Below are 13,812 nucleotides of genomic sequence, written 5' to 3'. Positions count from 1 at the left end.
AGCGCTGCGTCCTGTGGTTCGCACTCACACGGTCACTGACCCGACCGACCCGCAACTTCCCCGCGCAGCAGCACAGCCGCACACGGCGCGCTGCAGACCCATACCAACCCGCTGCCGTAAAGCCCACCCGGCAGCGTCGCAAAATGAATCCAGTCACAGGCGGCTTCCTTTGCCCTAACTGTCGCAAAAACATCTGCGCCTGACGGCAGCCGCCCGCTACCGGCGAATGGGGGGCGATGCAAGATGGCGGCGGTACCTGAGGAGCCGGTGGAGGTGTCCGCGGTGAAGCCGGACCCAGAGGCGGGGACGCCGCCGCAACCCCCCGCCGCAACCCCCGCCACCGCCGCTCCCCCTGCTCCCTCGGCCGCGGCGGCGGAGGGCGAGGCGGCGGGGAACGCCGGGGACGCGGCGTCCGCTAAGCCCGCGGCGCCGGGCCCTGCCGCCTCGCCGGCGGCTCTGGACCGGCAGACGCTGGTGGCCGTGCTGCAGTTCCTGCGGCGCAGCAACCTCCGCGAGTCCGAGGAGATCCTGCGCCGCGAAGCCCGCCTGCTCGGAGAGGACCTCGGGACCGCCGCCCTCAGCCCCGCCGGTGCCGGACTGCCAGGAGCCCCGGGAGGCGAGGGGGATAGCAGCAGCAGCGAGGCGCTGCTCAGCCGGGTCACCGCCGCCGCAGCCGTCGCGACAGGAGGCAGCGTCGCCCCCGTCTCCTCTTCCAGCCCTGGGGTGGCGGCGGCGGCCGCGGTGCCACCGGGGAAAGGTGAGACCCACGCGGGAGCGGGGCGACCAGGAGGGACTGGGTGTGCATCCCGCTGCCTCGGGGCAGTGTGATGCTGGGGAACGGGCTGTGCTCCCCTGGGTGGGTACTCCGGGGTCAGATAAGGCTGCACCCCAGTCCTCGGGGAGATTGCTGGTGCTGTCAGTCCCCTCCACACGATTTTGGAAGAGATTGCCGTTTTGGGGAGTGCATCTTGGAGGACGGGACCAAGAATAGTGGCTGTTTTACTTGCTGGATCCACTGCTAGAGTGAAAGGTGCTTCCTGGGTACCATTTGAAGAGCATCAGAAGAGTCCCTTTGTAGTTAGGCTGCAGGGATGATGCCAGAGCCCCGTGTACAAGCTGCATTTTGAAGAAGGAGCAATAGGGTACTTGTGGAGAAGGCTTTATACATTTATAGTGCAAACTGACAGCAGCTTTAAGATATTCCTCAGATAGTTTGAATATAAGTAACTTTAATCAAGGTACTCTATGGGGCAGCTTTACATAATATTGGAAATGTTTCAGGAACTTACACGTCTGAATGACAGTTAGTGTGCAGTAGGAAGTCAGCTTGTTCCTGGGATTACCTGATAGGAGATAAGTATATATTGAGGTAGAAGTCCAAGAGATGAAAATGTTTAATAACTGCTATGGAGAGTACTAGCAAGTGACAAAAGTCTCTGCCATATAATGGCTGTGTACTGCCATTATACACAGTATACTGTACTGTACTACTGTAAACTGTTCACTTGATTAACTTATTTTGCTTGCTTGTTAAAAACAAAATAATTAAACTGATTGTATCTTAGAGGCCTAGAAAGATTCAGCTCATTTGACCTCAGTTTCTAGCCCTTGCAGTGGAGGATTCTGATGCTGACATTAGCTTCTTTCCACTTACCTTAGCTGAGTTAGGCACTGTGTTAAACACCTTGTAAGCAACTTTTGGGAGGGAGGGCACAAAAAGGTGGTAAATGGTACTTGAAGGATCAGTTGCTGGGCTATAGTTAGTGTGCCACCATCCTCTCAATTGTATCACTTAAAGGTAGGGCTGAGCAAGATCAAGACAATGTTCTGTTTTGTTCTGAGTGCCTCACCTTACCTCAGGAGTTAGCCACTGTATTTCTGCTATCTGTACATTGCTCTTTGAGGCAGTGTTACTCAAATCTGTTGTTCTATGCTAATGCTTTTGCAGTTGGAGGAGGGGTTGTTGTGGAGGATCAGCCAGATGTGAGTGCAGTGTTGTCTGCCTACAATCAGCAGGGGGACCCAACACTGTATGAGGAATACTACAGTGGTTTAAAAAACTTCATTGAATGTTCCCTGGACTGTCATCGAGCCGAACTGTCTCAGCTGTTTTATCCTCTCTTTGTGCACATGTACTTGGAGTTGGTCTACAATCAACATGAGAGTGAAGCAAAGTCTTTTTTTGAAAGGTAAGTAATTTTCATTTGTGTACTTCATTTATGTGGTGTTTGCTACTTTGATTAAGTCTGTAAGCTGTGGTGGCTGGCATAGGTGTGTATGTATATAGGTACACATACAAACACATGTTCTTCTGTAATGCTGAAGAGATTTGCAATCTGTGGATGAACTGCAATTGTTAATCATTTTCCAAACTCCAGCAATAGAAAGATATGCAAACTACATGCTTTTGAACTGTATGCATACAGATTTTAATGGTCTCTGTGTTAGGTGGCAGGCTCCTTGCTGCAAAGTGTCAACGAAGGGATGCTGCTGCTTTAGGGAAAGACTGTGGGCTCATTTTCTAGCACTTGAAAGTTGCACTGAGATCCAAAGCAATGCAGTCTATAAATGTTTACTAATACCATAGTGCATATATTTAAATGCTTCTAATAAGATTAAAGGAAATAATTTACCATTAATCTCCATTTTTCTGTGCTCTTACTGTGTTTCATATCTTGAGAATAAGTTTAAATTAAATTTGTATTCTGGAATCAGACCAACTGTGAAGAATTTCAACTTGTGTTTATCCCTCAAACATGGTCAGAAAAAAAAGTTATTTAAGTAGTTCAAATGTTCCCTGCCACAAATATTTTATAAATGATTTGAATTAAAAATGGAAACTTCTTTTCTCAAGGCGTATGTCAGCTATTACATAATGTGAGTGGAAACTGAGGAATGTATTCACTGTTAAATGTGCATATTCATGTAACAAACCAATTAAGAGTACATCCAGGTAGCCTTACCTGAGAAGAAATGCCTTGTACTTTATGGTTCCACAAATTGAAGTTTCATTTATGTAAATAGATGCATTACTGCAACTATTTACTGCAGGCAATAACCCTTTGTGCATATGAATTTCTGTGAGATTGTCTTTGTGTACTCTCTCTGTCTTGTTTCCTTACCTCTTGATTCATTTCACTGTATTCTGTAAGTCACTGATTCCTCGAGGAAGAAATTTTATTTCAGCAGAAAGATAATTCCATGTATAGTTATGTGAGGACCCTCTGGAGCTACTGTGTTTCAGGTTAAAATGATGTAATTAAGTGTGCACTTAGGGTTTCCTAAGAAATCTATTATCACCTGTTAAATTATTTCTGTAGATTTCATGGGGATCAGGAATGTTATTACCAAGATGACCTCCGTGTACTGTCTAGCTTAACCAAAAAAGAGCATATGAAAGGTAATGAGACCATGCTGGATTTCCGAACAAGCAAGTTTGTTCTACGTATTTCCCGTGACTCTTACCAGCTCTTGAAGAGGCATCTTCAGGAAAAGCAGAACAACCAGATCTGGAACATTGTTCAGGAACATCTCTACATTGATATTTTTGATGGAATGCCTCGTAGTAAACAACAGATAGATGCTATGGTTGGAAGCTTGGCTGGGGAGGCAAAACGAGAGGCAAATAAAGCAAAGGTAGGAGGAAAAGAATATTGCTCATTATTATTGAATGTTTCCAGAGTTGTTTTTCAGCAAGTACTGACTGTCGCTACTTGAGATCTTAAAAAACATCATGAGCAAAAGAAAAGTAGAGTACTGTACAAATAGATGTTATCAGGAGTAGAGAAATCAAAATGTGTCACTGGCTGGTAGAAGGAATTGTGAGAAACAATTCTATGTTCTGTTCACTGAGCTAGATTTAAACTAATAATTTCCTGTCCGGTTTTAAAATTGACCGTCTGACTTCCTCTCTTCCAGTTGTTACTGGAAAGACTGTTGTGTAGATCTCAGTAATGCAATGCCACAGTGCTACACAAATAAATTTTGTAAGCTGTAGAGATTTTGCTTTAGGGAGCACTAAGAGGTGGTGGGAGAACTTAACAGTTGTCCAGATCAATTGTTGGGTAAAACAGCACAACATGTATTACACTTGTGACAGGCTAATCAGTAATGAATGCAGTAATGTTCAACTTATTAGAACTGTCCCTTTCAGACTGCTGTTTGGAATCTGATAAAAAATCGATTTTCAGTGAGAACAACTGTTACCATTATGTCATATGTATTTCTTTGGCTTGCAGGTTTTCTTTGGCTTATTGAAGGAACCAGAGTTTGATGTGCCTTTGGATGATGAAGATGAAGAAGGAGAAAATGAGGAAGGAAAACCAAAGAAGAAAAAACCTAAAAGAGATAGTGTAGGGTCAAAAAGTAAAAAACAAGACCCTAATGCTCCTCCCCAGAACAGGTACCAAGGGAATGATGTGTAGAGGACTCTTGTTAAATCCAGTATTACCACACCAAATGTGCAGTGCTGGTCATGTGATGTTTTTAGCTCTTTGTCCGTATCAGCTGTAGACAGCTTAGCCATGAGATTTCAAGGGAGGTAGTGTGAAGCTTAGCATGTAGCCTTCTGTCTTTGCCCTTCGAGTCAATCTGGATTTCCCTTGATTTTATTTGGTTACTCCCTCATCTTTTCAAACCATACGCAATTAGTTACCTTGTCTACCTGTCTGGAATTCTTAAAGCTATTGCTTCTTTTTCTCATCAATCTTTTACGTAGTATTCCATTCTTCCAAATTCACTTTGCTATTTGAATATTGAGGTATAGAGTTGCATGGGAAGCTCCTGCTTTCTCTGTTTAAACTGACAATATGGAAAGATTGTAAAAATGTGTGTTTCTAGAATTCCTCTTCCCGAACTGAAAGATTCAGACAAACTGGATAAAGTGATGAACATGAAGGAAGCTGCTAGACGTGTGCGTCTTGGGCCAGAGTGCCTGCCTTCCATCTGTTTCTACACGTTCCTTAATGCTTATCAGGTTGGTAAAAGAAGAATTTGGGCCATATGAAAGAGGGAATTGAAATGATGAGCTTCATTCTTAATAAAGGAAGTAGATGTAAGAGTTAACATTGATTATCAGAGTACTTGGAACATTCAAGATTATATTTATAGACTTATGGTTGGACTAGGTGATCTTGTAGGTCCCTTCCAACCTAATGTATCTATGAATCTATGACTTCTTAAACTAATCTCCATTTTCCTTGGGTTTGCTCTGATTTTACCTTAATTCTTTCTTGCACTTTTCCTATGTGACCCTGAGTGTATTCTGCACCAAAATGCTGAGAAGCAGTACTGCTTTGTCATCATTAACTGTGCCTCATATATCTTTCTTTTTAATGGCACAAGAATGTGTGTTTATTTCAAATACGTACCTGTCCAAACTATCCTGTTCTTGTTAAATGAGTATAGTTAATTCTTTTTTCAGTCTTTAGGATCTGGTAATGTTTGATATACGCTGTGAAAGATACACACAACATCCATGGCTGTTTTGTGTGCAGGGTCTAACTGCAGTGGACATTACAGATGACTCTAGCATGATTGTAGGAGGCTTTGCTGACTCTACAGTCAGAGTGTGGTCCGTGACCCCGAAAAAGCTGCGCAGTGTGAAAGCAGCAGCAGGTAATCAAGGCAAAATTATTAATGTGTGTATTGTTTGTGACGTGTGTTTTGTGTGAACAGAAAAATATGTGTCAGGAGAGTTGGTTTGAGCAGTTGCACGTTGTGACTTTGAAGAAACACTGCGTGCAGTTGTATAATTGCATCTTATTAGAAATATAAGTTTTTAAAGGGGTGAGATATCTGGTTGTGAACACGTACTGCTGGGCAGCCTGTACATGGAACTTGGAACCCAGAAATAGCATAGAAATAGCTACCACCCAGACAAGCAGCAGGATGGCTATACCTTATAGGAGACAGTTGGGTTTAGAGAGGATCTAGGTAGGAGAATAGAGGTACCCTGGAGAAAGATAGAAGGAAGAACTTTGAGAAGTGTGGAAAAAAAGTCTCTGTCCCTCAACACTTAAAGCCTGGTTTCCACAAATCTGTCTTTTAATTTCGCTCTTACGTAACAATGTGTTGCATTTGAAGCCGTGTACCAAGTGAATAATTCTTAATCTTGGTGTTGAAATGAAATGTGGTTGCCGTGTTCAGCAAACAGAAGCCTACAGGTTGAAAGCTATTTTAAGTCGTGTGTAGTGGGAAGCTGTTGAAACACACCTGAAAAGTGTTTGTGCCATATTTACTTTCTGGGGAAAGACATGAAAATTCATCATCTCAAGAGTTGTGCCTTGAGGCTGAACACTGCTTGTATGAAAAACAAACTCAGAAGGATTTTATCTATTCTGAATTTTTATGTTTTATCTATTACGAAGACTTGTGAAAGAATGATTATTGTGTAAAGCATTATTATCACCTTTTAGGATGGTGAAAGTATTGTAAGTGCCATTGTATATATTTCAGCGTTACCTATTCCAAGGCACTTTTGTTCATGAGTTACTTATGGCTTTTGGAGAAAGTGTTATTTGCTTTCATGGCATTTATCTGTGAATGTCTGACAGTTGTTATGATGCATGAACTTTGAAATATTGCAGATCTCAGTCTAATTGACAAAGAATCAGATGATGTCTTGGAGAGGATCATGGATGAGAAAACTGCAAGTGAGCTGAAGATTTTATATGGTCACAGTGGACCTGTCTATGGCACCAGCTTCAGTCCTGATAGGTAAAAGTTTACAAGCTAATTAGTTTGCTTGAGTCTTAATTATATGCCATGAATATGAACGTTTTTAATGCAGCTTTTTCCAGAAGATTAAAGTAACTCTTTAAAATCTTTAAAATAACAGATTTAAAAACATTGATAAGCCATGCAAGGGATAACCATCACAGAAACATAGCTGAGATGTAAGCCTTGTGTGGAACATGATAAGAGTTTGTATAGACTGTAGTCTATATAGAGAGTATATTCACAATTTCCAATGAATTAAGAATCACTATCACAGAATTGTAGGGGTTGGAAGGGACCTCTAGAGATCATCTGGTCCAACTCTCCCTGCCAAAGCTGCTCCCTAGCCCAGGTTGCATGGGTAAAGAAAAAGAATTCATACTGAGTTCACATTCAGAGAATCTTATCATTTAGTTTAGAGTTACAGCATTTTAAAGTAATGTAGTGTAGCAATTTACTGTTTGGTTTTTATTCCTTGTGTAAATGTAATTCTTAAGTGAAGACTAGCTCTTTTTTCAGCCCCTCTTTATTGCTGTGTTGTCAGAATTAATCATCAACATGCAAATGTCTCTCTTGCATAAAGACCAAGGGCTCGATCCTTCCTGAGCGGTTTACTGTTGCTTACTTCACTAAAATGCAGATGCATATAGGACATACTAAATAGTTGCTGCCCAGTGGAGACTTTTATGTATTGTAGAATTACTACGGAGTTTATGCAATGATCACAGAGTCTGTTAATTTGATATGTAATGTGCTGTACTTTCTCCTGTAACAGGAACTACCTGTTGTCCTGTTCTGAGGATGGCACTGTCAGATTGTGGAGCCTCCAAACATTCACGTGTCTGGTGGGATATAAAGGACACAACTATCCAGTGTGGGATACGCAGTTCTCTCCTTATGGGTATTACTTTGTGTCAGGGGGACATGACAGAGTGGCTAGGTAAGAAACAAGATGAGTTTTCTACACATCAGTTCTGTGGTAAATTAACTCTGACACTGACTAGCTGATATACTATAGGCTAACCTATTACTGGAAGTAGATTTTATTTCACATGAATTAAATACTAAGCAACTGTTTTAATGTTTGGTTTTTTTCCTTTTCAACACACATTAGAGATAACATCCTCTTATGTGGTCGTTTAATTAAAAATATTTTCTCCTGTTATTTAATAACCGTGACAGAATGGTCTTTATTTCTCCCTTCTGAAAAGTGTACTTTTCCAGAACAGAACCTGCTAATTCATTGAACTTACCAGTAAGAAGCCACTCATTAATTACTTCCTTATTTTGTTATTATTGTGCAGCACATTCTGAACTTCATTAGGACTCCTTTCATTAACGAAGCTTTTCTTTTCAGACTGTGGGCAACAGATCATTACCAGCCTTTAAGGATATTTGCTGGCCATCTTGCTGATGTGACGTGTACTCGATTTCATCCTAACTCTAACTATATTGCCACTGGCTCAGCAGACAGGACTGTACGGCTCTGGGATGTTTTAAATGGGAATTGTGTAAGAATATTCACTGGTCATAAGGTAAAGGCAGATTGCTCGTGTGACTTCATTTCTGTGGTGGGATTCTGAAGAGTAGCATTCAGAACAAGTGCAGATTGGCTGTCTGAATATAAGTAGACTTCATTAGCTTGTTTGGCTTTCTTGTCTGCAAATGTCCTTTTTAGGGTCCGATTCATTCATTGGCATTTTCTCCTAATGGACGATTCCTGGCTACTGGAGCAACGGATGGCAGAGTTCTGCTGTGGGATATCGGACATGGCTTGATGGTTGGAGAACTGAAAGGGCATACTGACACTATCTATGCACTCCGATTCAGTAGAGATGGGGAGATTTTAGCATCAGGTAAAAGTCCCTGGAAGCAGACAAGTTTCCATTGCGTTTCATCAGTATGAGGTGGAATTTGGTAATGGATTCCTTAAGTTGAAGAGGACAATTTAGAGGCACTTTCTTAAGCAGAAGCAGCAAATTAAAACTGGTGGTAAAAGGTATTGTGGGAACTGAAGGAACGGCGTTGCAGTTAATTGATAATGAAGGCTGGGGTCTGTGTGTACTGTTGCGGGTGGAAATTGAAGTCAGAAATGCCTCTAGGGCAGACAAGAAGTAGCTGGACTTAAAGATGCTTGGGATACTGAGATGGGAAGAGAGGTGGGGGACATGTAGCAGGACTTGAAAGGGAAAGGAAGGAAAATAAGTAATCTGTAGCCTGTTTCTTTATGCTAGATTTTTGATATAAAATCATACATCAACAGTCAGATTTATGAGCAGTCGAACTTGTGAAGCTTGCTTGGTTTTCCTGCCAGTTCACAGGGGTACTCTGGTAGCTGAGCACAGACCACTGGACCTGCAGAGTGGTCCTTCTTTGACACAGGTCTTCCCTGTATCAGAGGAAGTATCAAAGCATCAAAAAGTGTCCTTACGTGACTTAGAATCATTAACATCTGGTGTGGTTGGCACACAGCCCCTAAGGTTGTCTTGCCTTTTCACGTGCTGGTTGATAGAATGGAAACTCAGAGGTTATGAGGTGGTTCTTTGCACTTTATCTATCCACAGTGTGTTCAGGTTGGATTACAGGTGGTAGCTTTTGTGTGTGCATTCACTGTGTTAATGGTAGCTTTTGTGTGTGCATTCACTGTGTTAAAGGCTTGTTTAAAAATGCTTCATTGCAGGATGAGGGCTTAGTATTCAGTTACCAGCAATTCTGCTTTGTGAGTTTTAATCCCTATTGTGTTAACTTGCTGTCTAACTTGCTGTCTTTAAAATGTTACTTTCCCTTTTTCCCCTTTAGGTTCAATGGATAACACAGTTCGTCTGTGGGATGCAGTGAAAGCGTTTGAAGATTTAGAAACAGATGACTTCACTACAGCCACTGGACACATAAACTTGCCTGAAAACTCACAGGACTTATTACTAGGTACATACATGACCAAATCTACTCCAGTTGTACACCTTCATTTTACACGCAGGAACTTGCTGCTAGCTGCAGGAGCCTACAGTTCACAGTAAGTCATGAAGATGTAAGACTGACTGTGCCAGATTGTTGCAGCAGTGACCCCAGGACGTGAGATGAAGAGGAATGTTTTGTACGGGTGGACTTTGCTAGTCCACTGCAGGAAAAACAGAACTATGTAAACTAACTCGAGCAACATCTTCTCTGTTCTGCTCTCATAAGTCTCATATTCTGCTCTCACAGTTTGAAAATGCTGGAGATTGACAAGACAACGTGAGTTAAAAGGAAGGAATCATTTCATGGTGCTTTTGATAAATGTATACATACGTATGTACGTATGTATATGAAAATGGCTGTCTCCTCAGAGGTGGTACAGAGCTCTGCTGAAACTTCTGGAAAGTTAACAGCCTTGGTATGTGTTCTCAAATGATTTTGTTTTTAAAGCACTTATTGTACGGTTTGATGATGTTTAATCAGTCTCAAACACAGGTAACAACTCCAGATTCAGAAAAGGAGAATGTAGTTTAACTCACTCTAGCCTGGGCTGGGCAACAGGTATGGTGAGACTATCACAGCAACAAACAGGGCATTGAAGGAATAAGCCCAACAGGCAGAGGCTTGTGGGGAACTGCAGAGAAGTTACGTGTTGTTTTTATGCATCCAAGTACCAAGTCCTGAAAAGATTTCAAACTTCCGTGCTCTTCTGAGATATTAGAAATGCAGATCTTGTTACTCTGTTCTGACAGGTAGCTCCTGCTGTGTGCTAAGCAACACAAATTGCCATGTGGATGCTTTGGAGGGAGGACTTGGGGGAAAGAGATTGAGGCACAATGAAATGCATCACCCAATCTTAAAAACAATATAACCCTTGTATATTTTATTAGATCTGAAGAGCTTCAAAAACCTGCATCCTTTCAGCATACAGTTTAATACATCAATCTGTAAAACTCGTGAAGCATCAAGAAATTGAAACATTATTGCAAAGCAAAAAGCTTGATCAGTTGTCAGTATAGTGTCAGTTTGGTTTTGAAAGGCTGGCTTGTGTGCTGGTGTGACAGCTGCCGCCCAAAAAGAAGCCTGCTGTACTCCTGCAAGCCTTGCTGGACAACCAGTAAAGCTCAGAGCTTTATTTTTAAGGAAAAGTAAAATATACAAAACAGTGGGAGGATAGACATGGGTTTGAAGTCTGTGAATGGGAACATCACCACCGAAGGGAAGGCCTTTATAAAAGGTTTTAAAACTGTATGCAGGAAAATGTCAATTTGTATTCCTGGTTACTTGCAGCAAGGGTTCAGACACTTAAACAATCTGCTGGCCCTCTATTGAAGATGTAGAAAACCAAGATCTGACATTTCTAAGGTAAACAGAGCTACCTCCTATCTCATCCTTTTTCTGACTAACCCTTGGAGTAAAGGGGCATTAAACGTCAAAATAAGGGTGGAATATTCATAAGGAAGCTAATCTGGAAGTCTTCTTTAAAGACAAATGTTTAAAACTAAACTATTATGGATTTTATCTGTATAGCTACATCAAAATTTCCTAGCACTCAAGACAACCAGTTGGTCTTAAGTAAAAATATGGTGAATCGAGCAAGTTACCTAAAAGCATGTACAGCTTTGAGAGCTTGAAAAAATCACTGCCGCGTTCTGCCTTTTTATTTTGTACAGTTTTATACTTTTTATAGTATAATAAATACTAAAACCACATAGCTCGTGGCTGTAGACTGTATGTTGGAAGAAGATGCTTTCTTTCCTTGATGGCTGCAGTGAAACAAGAACAGGGGTTTAAAAAGTGAGTACTCTGCTAGGATAAACAAAGTAGTTGATGACTAGTTGTTCAACCTATGTTTAGTTCTAACTCTAGGCAATACATTTTAGCCAATTGTGTGTATTACACTGTTACAACAGTTACTGTTCAACTGGAAAGTTGGGGAGCTGAGGCTGTTGATGTAAACAGGACAGAAAGACTAGACTTACTCAGAAGGATGCCTTTAATAATAAATTAAGGATGGCAGGAGAGCAGAAGAACCCCATGTGATTTCCTCTGGCCTACGTTTTCTCTTTCTGCCATTAACCGTGCCTAGCTCCTGACACTGAGTTGGGCACTTTTTGGCCTCATGCTTTTGCTTCAGAAGTGCCAGGTTCAACCCTTGTTGCTGGTGACCTTCCAAGAAGCACTGTATAATCATTTTCATCCGAGGAACTGAATTTTACTGTAGAAAGATGGTGAGCAGAAAGCTGGCTGTATATAAGTCAACATTTTGAGAAAGCAAGGAGCGTGTGTGCTACGATTTGATCAGAGGGATGTGAGGGATGTTTCCACCCAAAACCAGAAAGGATCTATGCAAAATACAGACAATGGAGCCAGCAGCTGACTGCTGTCGTGCACTGCACTATCACTCATGAAGTAATGCTTCCCATGTAAGCTAGCAGCTGGAAGTGTAAAAATGGGAGTAACCAGCACAGCCAAGGAATTGCAAGCCATACAACTTTACTGATGTCTGCTATGACACCTGGCAACGCAGAGATGCTCTGAGCTTGGTATGATCATGCTGCCAAGTTTCTACCAAGTGCTCAGGTCAATTTAGGATGTGTTACAAACAGCAAATGAGTTAAAATACTCATGACAAGAATCAGCTACTCCATCTCCACTACACGTCATTCTTGAAACAGGAAAAAGTACTCCACTTCTGCCTCTTTGCACCATGTCATTTTCAATAAAGCAAATTATCGTTTTTTATATTTTATTAGCCATCATAGGACATCAATTTCCTTTACACTGACACAGATTGGAGCTTCAGACATGCCGGAAACCTGCTGAGAGATGACAACCAAACATATCAGTAGCACTGTGCGAAGTTTGCTATTTGAGCATCATCCCTTCCCAAAGCCCAGACAATTGTACATAAAAGCAGGCAAATTTCAACACATTAAAAAAAAAAAAAGAGCAGTGGCCCTTTATCATACAACAGTGATAATAAGCTGAAGCTCATTGTTTTCTACCCCTTTTGCAGGCTGTGAGGACAACCCAAGGGTTTTTTCAAAATGTCATTTCAATGAAAATATATTTGAGAGTGGGCTACTGAGTTTTGTAACACTTAAGAGCAAGTTCCACCACTTCCATGTGGTCCTTGCCAAGCAAGGTCTCAGTGCATACAGCTTTATTGTACAGGGCTCCTCTCTGTTCAAAACAAGGTCCTAAGTGCAATATTAATCTCCTCTTAGAATTCTCAGATACAATTAATACAGAAGTCCTTAACTGTTACAACAAAGCAATAGTAACAATAATTATTTACAGCAAAAGGATAAGTCACAGGCATGTATTTTGTACAGGCAAAATCTGATGTACCTAGATGCAACATACATCCACTCCTCCTTCCATGCCCACCCTTGCTCTCTGCACGAGGTCCCCTAACCATGTTTGCTATGTCTGAAGAACAGAAAATACTAGAAACCCATGATTCCTGTAAACTCCAGTAACAACCTAACTTGTTCAGAATGCCCCAACATAAAATGCTGCACTGCAAATAATGTTTAGAATCGTGCACAAAATTCACGTGCTTGTGTTTCTCCTCCTAATTATGTTTTGTTATTAGCCATTTCTTTGTCACCCTTCCTTCCTGGGCTGGAATTGAATATTTTCTGGAAGAACACCTGCCACTTACCATTTACTTATCTGCCACAGCAGGAGTCTTCTTTTTTGGTCTAAGCTTGAAATATAAGACGAGCATTGCAATGCCTGTGTACGTTGCTATTACATACTGAAAAAAAGGAGTTTCTGATCAGTCTAAAACTCAAAAAAACATTATTATTACTAGACTACAAAAATTAATTGCCATGATACATACGTTCCTCCTGCCAGTGATGGTATAGCTATTGAAGTACTTCTGAAATCCAGTGAACTGGTGTTGAGATCCTGAATCATGGCCAGCCATGGCTACTCCTAACAAGCAACACAGGAGAGTTAATGAGTTTCACAGTCAGTTGCACAGGATCAATAGAAAAGCAATGTGATCACTATGCTGTATTTAGTTCTTTAATTGACAGCTATTTAAACTTGTTTTCAGGACATTTAACAGACATGCATGAAGAGCAGGCACAGTGTGCCAATCCTGCCTACACAACCATAACTATT

The 13,812-nt window shown here is 41.5% G+C and overlaps 2 protein-coding genes across 3 annotated transcripts; one reads left to right on the top strand and one right to left on the bottom strand.

Moving 5' to 3' along the window:
• Window positions 1-243: 243 nt before the first annotated feature.
• TAF5 (TATA-box binding protein associated factor 5) lies at window positions 244-11,149 on the top strand. The gene is made up of 11 exons (XM_065746869.1): window positions 244-757; window positions 1,949-2,189; window positions 3,321-3,636; window positions 4,239-4,402; window positions 4,840-4,975; window positions 5,496-5,616; window positions 6,588-6,717; window positions 7,493-7,657; window positions 8,075-8,252; window positions 8,396-8,573; window positions 9,517-11,149. The coding sequence occupies exons 1-11, from the start codon at window positions 244-246 to the stop codon at window positions 9,732-9,734; spliced, it is 2,361 nt and encodes a 786-aa protein (XP_065602941.1). The 3' UTR covers window positions 9,735-11,149.
• Window positions 11,150-12,404: 1,255 nt separating this feature from the next.
• On the bottom strand, window positions 12,405-13,652 carry ATP5MK (ATP synthase membrane subunit k). Of its 2 annotated transcripts, none has more exons than XM_065746868.1 (3): window positions 13,526-13,652; window positions 13,343-13,438; window positions 12,405-12,494 (listed from the first exon to the last, which is right to left on the bottom strand). In XM_065746868.1, exons 1-2 carry the CDS (start codon window positions 13,610-13,612, stop codon window positions 13,346-13,348), a joined length of 180 nt encoding a protein of 59 aa, XP_065602940.1. In that variant the 5' UTR covers window positions 13,613-13,652; the 3' UTR covers window positions 12,405-12,494; window positions 13,343-13,345. The 2 variants fall into 2 exon arrangements, with proteins under 2 accessions (XP_065602940.1, XP_065602939.1); XM_065746867.1 differs by having other exon boundaries at window positions 12,405-12,491.
• Window positions 13,653-13,812: the final 160 nt, after the last annotated feature.

Source organism: Cyrtonyx montezumae, unplaced genomic scaffold (genome assembly GCF_038088225.1).
Source record: "Cyrtonyx montezumae isolate F1298 unplaced genomic scaffold, pur_monq_1.0 scaffold_4, whole genome shotgun sequence".
Classification (NCBI taxonomy): Eukaryota; Metazoa; Chordata; class Aves; order Galliformes; family Odontophoridae; genus Cyrtonyx; species Cyrtonyx montezumae.
Note: the sequence above shows the minus strand (reverse complement) of the source record. Positions and strands in the feature narration are given on the sequence as shown.

What these genes read in the sequence shown, in the direction of transcription:
- TAF5 (XM_065746869.1), top strand. Translation starts at nt 244, where the DNA reads ATGGCGGCGGTACCTGAGGAGCCGGTGGAGGTGTCCGCGGTGAAGCCG. An exon ending in AATGCTCCTCCCCAGAACAG is followed by an intron (nt 4,403 to 4,839) that starts GTACCAAGGGAA and finishes GTGTGTTTCTAG; the next exon opens with AATTCCTCTTCCCGAACTGA. An exon ending in ACCAGCTTCAGTCCTGATAG is followed by an intron (nt 6,718 to 7,492) that starts GTAAAAGTTTAC and finishes CTCCTGTAACAG; the next exon opens with GAACTACCTGTTGTCCTGTT.
- ATP5MK (XM_065746868.1), bottom strand. Translation starts at nt 13,612, where the DNA reads ATGGCTGGCCATGATTCAGGATCTCAACACCAGTTCACTGGATTTCAG. An exon ending in CCATCACTGGCAGGAGGAAC is followed by an intron (nt 13,439 to 13,525) that starts GTATGTATCATG and finishes CCTTTTTTTCAG; the next exon opens with TATGTAATAGCAACGTACAC.